Source organism: Macrobrachium nipponense, chromosome 11 (assembly GCF_015104395.2).
Source record: "Macrobrachium nipponense isolate FS-2020 chromosome 11, ASM1510439v2, whole genome shotgun sequence".
NCBI classification, from domain to species: Eukaryota; Metazoa; Arthropoda; class Malacostraca; order Decapoda; family Palaemonidae; genus Macrobrachium; species Macrobrachium nipponense.
The window spans coordinates 95,687,987-95,695,547 of NC_061087.1; the positions used below are offsets into that span (position 1 = coordinate 95,687,987).

The 7,561-nt window shown below is 32.6% G+C and overlaps 1 protein-coding gene across 1 annotated transcript in view; it reads right to left on the reverse strand.

Moving 5' to 3' along the window:
- The window catches only part of LOC135209488 (proline-rich protein 36-like), a 50,154-nt gene extending 43,390 nt beyond the window's left edge, over nt 1-6,764 (reverse strand). Inside the window, exon 1 of the mRNA XM_064242146.1 lies at nt 6,703-6,764. Coding sequence (XP_064098216.1) covers nt 6,703-6,764 — 62 coding nt within the window. The remainder of the gene's footprint in view (nt 1-6,702) is intronic.
- Between the last annotated feature and the right edge of the window lie 797 nt (nt 6,765-7,561).

A 7,561-nucleotide genomic window follows, 5' to 3' on the forward strand; every position in this document is an offset into this window, starting at 1 on the left:
ATCCAGCATAAGAAATGAAAGAGAGTAGAGAGAGAGAGAGAGAGAGAGAGAGAGGAGAGAGAGAGAGAGGAGAGAGAGGAGGCAAGGTTGACATGAGGAACACAGTCTGGTTTGAGCAGTGATGGGTGACAATGAGAGAGAAAAAGGATGCAGTATACAATTGAAAACTGGATGTCAATCTCTCACTTTTTTCTTTTTTAATCAAAGCATAGTAGACCGACAAATGGCGGATTATAACTTTATTCATAAAAACAATAAAAATGAAAATAAGAATCATAAATATAAAAATAACAGCATAAAATTACAAATAATAAATGAATAATAAAGTGAACTATTCGAATCAGATGGAAAAAAATTAGATTTATCAACTGCTAGAATTGAACTCACGGTCACACTCCCATGAATAGTGACACTGTAGCCTCTCCATCTCGCATTATTTGTTTTTTTTTTCTATTATTACAATCTATATCATTTTACCAATGCCAAACTTTCTTTTATCTACTCTCGTAGAGTAGCCATCTTGCTTGGTGAGACGTTTCCTGCGCAAAGTCAGATTAATCAACAGATATCACAAGTTTAACAAACGTCTAGAATTTGATAAATATCTAGAAGTGTTCGTGAACTATCGGTGATAAGATTAGTTGTGAAAATAGTAGGATAAAGCGTCTTCTAAGTTAGTTTATCAAGTGTAATACTGTAAATCAGAACAAGATGGCAGTAAGTTCCAACTGCGGGAAAAAATGGCGAAATTTAGCATGCTTGGCAGATTTGCATACGATGAGGTAGCAGGAAGGGAACTGGCATTTCTCATTGATGAGATCAGCAAAAATCCTAACCAAAAAGATACAAAAGCATTCATAGATATATTAGAAGGATATAATCCTTCAAACTGGAACAAATCAACTGAAAACATCTTGAAAATAATTGAAGAAGTTCCAAATAAAATCCAAGTGGTCAAGAGACTCATAAAGAAAAATATGCATAAACCAACTATTCCGACAAAGAAAATGAATAAGGTGAACCTTGTGAATATCCTAATTGATGCATTAGGAAAAAAAGAATGCCAAAAGCATGCAAACTGTGTAAGGTGTGGTATAGCATAGTTAATCCACAAAACCTAATCAGAAAATGTGTCGCATGCAACATTCCGACCCATCCACAATGTGCTGAGGTAATGCAAGATATGAGAAAAGATACAAGAATATTTTGCTCAACATGTCTATCATGGATAGACAATGTTTTAAATCAAGATTGAGTGTACAAATAGTTTGAGGATGAAGAAGAAAGGGAAGAGAGAAGAAGAAGAGGAAAACGGAAGAGAAGTAAACAAAAACTGAAATGACACGAAAAAAAAAATAAGAAAACAAAGAACAAGATAAAAGTAATGGATGCAGAGATACTCATTGATACTACATATGAGGCAATAAAGCAGCATACTTACGAAGAAATAAATTACGATATGAAAAACACAAAAGAAAATCCCGAAGAGGCTCTACCCAGATCTACCAACAATGAACAGGAAAGAGGAAAAAATAGACAAAAAAGACAAAGTCTGCAACCTTTTGAAAAGAGGGGAATTGTAGATTTGGAGAAAGATGTTACTACAAACATCCTAAGGTATGTCACAACTATGAAATATATGGTAAATGTGCATACCTAGATGGCTATGAGGATGATTGCAGAGATCTGCATCCAAAAATATGCAAAACCTAAAAGAAGGAAAAGGATGTAAGTTCGACAAAAAATGTAAATATATGCACCCTGTAGCCATGAATCATAATCAAATAAATAATCAATCAAGTAATAAAATCCAAAATAACTAAGAAAGAAACAAATAAGGAGAGGAATAAAGAATATCAGGTAAAGAAAAAACAAGCCATCAACGATATATGCAGAGATGTCAGCAAAACTTTCAAAGCATCAGCTCCAAGATTTTACTCAAGAGATAATAACTGTATTTATTATGCAAGAGGATATTGCAGATACAGAGAAAATTGCAGTTTCAGACACAAAATGAATAATTATGATGAAGGAAGAACAAATATTATGGAAAAGTTGGATTTTTTAATGTCAGAATTTCTGGAAATGAAAAAAAGAACAACATACCAGAACAGGAAAGAGACATGGGAAAATCCTTATTATTACCAATATTAAATGAAGGAAAAAACACGCAAAACCATTATAGTGATGAATGCGCAGGGTTTAGTTACGAGTAACTCAAAAAGAAAAAATAGAGTACTCAGAAGAATAACCCCACCAAATTGAAAAGAAAATAGATATAATGAATATAAGTGAAACCTGGTACTCCCAAGAGACTGGGAATGATGATCAAATAAAAGGGTTCCAAACTTATAGATCAGATAGAAAAATAGGAATCAAGGGGGAACCGCAATATATGGGAAAGACAAAAAACAAGGAAAAATATATGAGAAATATAGTAACTCAGAATGTGAACTAATAGCGGTAGAATTTGAATCTGAAAAATTAATGAACATAGTAATATATAGACCTCCTAATACTAAAGAGTTTGACTTAATAATAGAAAAATTGGATGATATATGTAGAAATCACAAGGACTGGACTATTCTCCTATCTGGAGACTTTAACTTTTCCTTTCGTAGACTGGAAAGAACGAATAGGAGATTGTGGTTGTACTTATACATATAAAAAAGAGAGTAATAGTAGTGCAGAAGATAAGAGGCAATTCGAAAAGCTATTAGATATGCTACTGGAAAATACAACATTCAACAAATAAATCACCTGTCAACAAGAAAGGAAAATACTTTAGACCTAGTATTTGTGAATGAGATGAATTATGTTAAAGAAATAATAGTTTATAATGCGAGTATTTCAGTCCATAATGTCATAGAATTAAACAGTCCATTCTAAAGCAAGTGAAAACAGAGATAAGCAAGAAATGAAAAAGTGGGAAGGATATGGAAAATACAACTTCTACAGTAAAAATATAAAATGGTCAGAAATAAATGAAGAATTAAACAAAGATTGGGATAACATTTTCGTAAGTGATGACATAAGGGTAAATACGGAGATATTATATAAAATATTAGAGAAAATAGTGGATAAATATATACCGAAGAAGAAAAGTAAACATCAGTCATGCATACCAAGAGACAGAAGGATCTTGTTCCAGAAAATCAGAAAGTGGAAAAAAGGACTTGCAAAAGAAAAAAATGCATGGAAAGTTATAGAACTAAAAAGTAAGATAGAAAATGCAGAACAAAAGATTATACAATCAAAAGAAATGAAAAAAACGGGACTTGGAAGAAAAACCCTAATAAATATCAAGCAAAACCCCAAAACTATTATACTCATACACGAAAAAGATGAATAAAAGAAGAATAGAAATAGGCCCTCTAAGAATTGAAGGGAGATTAACGAATGAAAAAAGGAAATTTGCAACATATTGGCAGAACGATATAAGAGAGAATTCACCTCTAGAATAGCTAATTGAAGATAATGATATAGAAGTAAGGGACAAAAATAATGAATATTTAAGCTGACATAGATATTAATGAAGTGATATTGTGCAGGCTATTAATGAAATCAAAAATGGAGCTGCAGCAGGGCCTGATGGAGTTCCTGTTATTTTGTTAAAGAAAGTAGTTCATTCTATCGCAAAGCCACTTGCAATATTATTAAGACAAAGTGTAGATACAAGCAAGATTTATGATGAGCACAAATTAGCTATATTATTACCCCTACTTTCAAAAGTGGATCAAGACTAGAGGCAAGTAATTATAGGCCTGTGAGTCTAACATCACATATTATGAAAGTGTATGAAAGGGTAATGAAGAAAAATATTATGAAACACTTTAATAGAAAATAATTTGTTTAATATAGGACAACATGGTTTCGTACCCGGAAAAAGTACACAAACCCAACTGTTAGTCTACCGTGAGAGACCATATTCAAAAATATGAAAAGCGGAAATGAAACAGATGTGGTTTATCTAGACTTTGCAAACCTTTTGACAATGGTAGACCATAATATATAGCGAAGAAAATTAGAAAACACAATCATGGATAAAGTAGGAAGATGGTTAAAAGAATTTTTACACAGCAGAAAACAGATAGCTATTGCAAACGATGAGAAATCGGATGAAGCTAAGGTAATATCCGTTTGCCAAACACAAGGTACGTGTTAGCTGCAATACTGTTTGTTATTATGATTGAAGACATAGACAGTAATGTTAAGGATTCGGTAGTGAGTAGTTTCGCTGATGACACAAGAATAAGTAGAGAAATTACTTGTGATGAAGATAGGAACGCTCTACAAAGAGACCTTAACAAAGTATATGATTGGGCAGAGGTAAATAGGATGGTATTTAACTCTGATAAATTTGAATCAATAAATTATGGAGACAGAAAAGGAAAGCTATATGCATATAGGGACCTAATAATGAGACAATCACAAATAAGGAAGCAGTTAAAGACCTTGGTGTGATGATGAATAGGAACATGTTATGCAATGATCAAATAGCAATTCTATTGGTAAAATGTAAAGGAAAAATGGGAATGTTGTTACGGCACTTCAGAACAAGAAAAGCTGAACACATGATTATGCTTTATAAAACATATGTTCGTAGTCCACTTGAATATTGCAATATGATATGGTACCCACACTATCAAAAGGATATTGCACAAATAGAGAGTGTACAAAGGTCCGTTACAGCTAGAATAGAAGAAGTTAAGGACCTTGACTACTGGGAAAGACTACAATCCTTTAAATTAATATAGTCTAGAAAGGAGAAAAAGAACGCTACATGATAATTCATGCATGGAAACAGATAGAAGGAATAGCAGAAAATATCATGGAACTAAAAATATCAGAAAGAACAAGCAGAGGCAGATTAATAGTGCCCAAAACTATACCAGGAAAAATAAGGAAAGCACACAGGGACATTAATCCACTACGCATCAGCATCGATAATGCAGCATCTATTCAATGCATTGCCAGCTCATCTGAGGAATATATCAGGAGTGAGCGTAGATGTGTTTAAGAATAAGCTCGACATTTTGCATCCCAGACCATCCAAGATTGGAAGATGCAAAATATACCGGAAGATGTACTAGCAACTCTCTGGTAGACATTAGAGGTGCCTCACACTGAGGGACCTGGGGCAACCCGAACAAAATGTAAGGTCTGTAAGGTAAGCACTATGAAATATTTCTCCAGTCTTTTCATAACAAATACGTCTTTAACCCATAGTTAGAACATTGCCAAGATCATCTTCATTATCATAATGGCGATCACCTTCCCAATCACACATCTCGAAACTTGGGAAAAACACAATTTCATACTTCGAGCAAAACCGTTTTGAGACAATGAGGCGCCCTTTAACATCTTATCATCCTCCTTTAGAGTAATCACCCTCCATCATATCTTCCCTATCTTCATTCAAAGCAATGGTCTCATCACTTCTATGCAGGATTCCTATAGATCCAAGATTTCTTATATAACATCTATGCAACTCTAACCAACTCGTTTTGAGACGTCGTTAACGACGCAAATGTGCGTTTGAATCCAAATGCGATTTCGAGAGAAAAATAAGAATGTTGCGAAAATGGAAATACAGGGGTGAAAGAGATAGAGAGAGAGAGAGAGAGAGAGAGAAGAATGCGATTGCTCGAATAAATGGAAGAAGGGAATACTATGAGTAACTCAAAGGAAATGAGTTTATGTTAATTTGCGAAAGAAATGAATACAAACGGAGACGCGACTTGAAATCAACATGCTACGCAATGTTAATTTCAAGTTGGTCATAATCGTGATTGGTTTGTGGGGGAATCCTGAACTTGTGGGCGAATTCGGAATCGACGAGCAAGCAGTTCAGTTTGTTGACTTGCTTGTTTATTTTCCCTCCGACCCCTTACACGGAGGAGAGTTTATTTGGTTCCCCCCCTGCACTAATTTACTTTTAAAGATCACCGCACTCGATCCGAAGGAAGGCGGGGTGGGTGTGGTGTGGGGGGCTGGGGGGCGTTCGCCCCAACCCAATCAATTTTTCCACCTTTGTGGCTGTGACAGGGGATTCCCTTACGGCAATTGCCCCTTTATAATGTTGGTTCAGATGCATGACTATTTTTGAAACTCTGATTTGCCTATTTTGCGAGTGGAAAACGTGTAGTATGCAGGCACACTTGTAAGATTACTTATAATTGTGTTTGTTGTTTTGTGTGTGAGATATATATATATATATATATATATATATATATATATATATTATATATATATGTATATATATATATATATATATATATATATATATCATATATATATATATATGTATATTATATTACTATATATATATATATATATATATATATATATATATATATATATATATATATATATATATATATATATATATATATATATATATTATTATTATATGTTGCTACTTTCAAACACATATATCCCCCTCTTTGACTGTATAAAATGTTATAAATAGAGTTTTGCAACATTTTTCAGATTCCTTAGAGTTGTAGGATGTCTTAAAATGTATGTTCAGATTCTGTATAACATAATTTAAGAATATATAACGTAGAATGAAAAGAAAGAGAGATTATCTTTGTATATTCGAAGCTGGAATTGTTTTGGTATCTTTTCATCGCCTCGAGATTAAGGGACTTCGCGGTCTCTGTTTTGTTATCATAGCATGTCAATCTTAATCAAACTTACTTGCTCGAGGAGTCTGTTTTGTTGAGGCTAATACGTTCATGACTTGTTTCATACACGTACATCTTTGCCGAAACCACGTGAATATTTCACGATTTTTCTGTAAAATTACGTCATATTAGAAGCTTCTAGAAGGATTGCGTCATCTTTCGCATGCCCAAAACGTTCTGAGCCCGTCAGTCTTTTGAGTTGCCCATACAAGGAGAGAGAAAAAGCATTCATTGTTACTTAGAACCACATTGCATTCAGGCATTTCTCTCTCTCTCTCTCTCTCTCTCTCTCTCTCTCTGTCTCTCTCTCTCACGCCACTTTTGATTTAATATTAACATAAAAACTTTAATGTACGTTATTGTTGGTCGCTCATATAAATTTCATATTTGATATTTCTTAGAGTTATTTAGTATCATTTAGTGCTTTTTGTGGAATCTGAACAAACATTGTACAAGTTGTGAACGGCACCTTTTTGAAATATTGTGTGGTGGAGATTGTGAAACGAGCTGCAACAGAAAGAAAATTAGTACCGAGGCAAAGTGTGTTATATATATATATATATATATATATATATATATAATATATATATATATATATATATATATATATATATATATATATATTATATATATATATATATATATATATACACATATATATAATTTATTATAATATATATATTATATATATATATATATATATATATATATATACATATATAGTATATAATATATATATATATATATATATATATATATATATATATATATATATATATATATATATATATATATATATATTATATATAATATATATAGAGAGAGAGAGAGAGAGAGAGAGAGAGAGAGAGAGAGAGAGAGAGAGACTCATT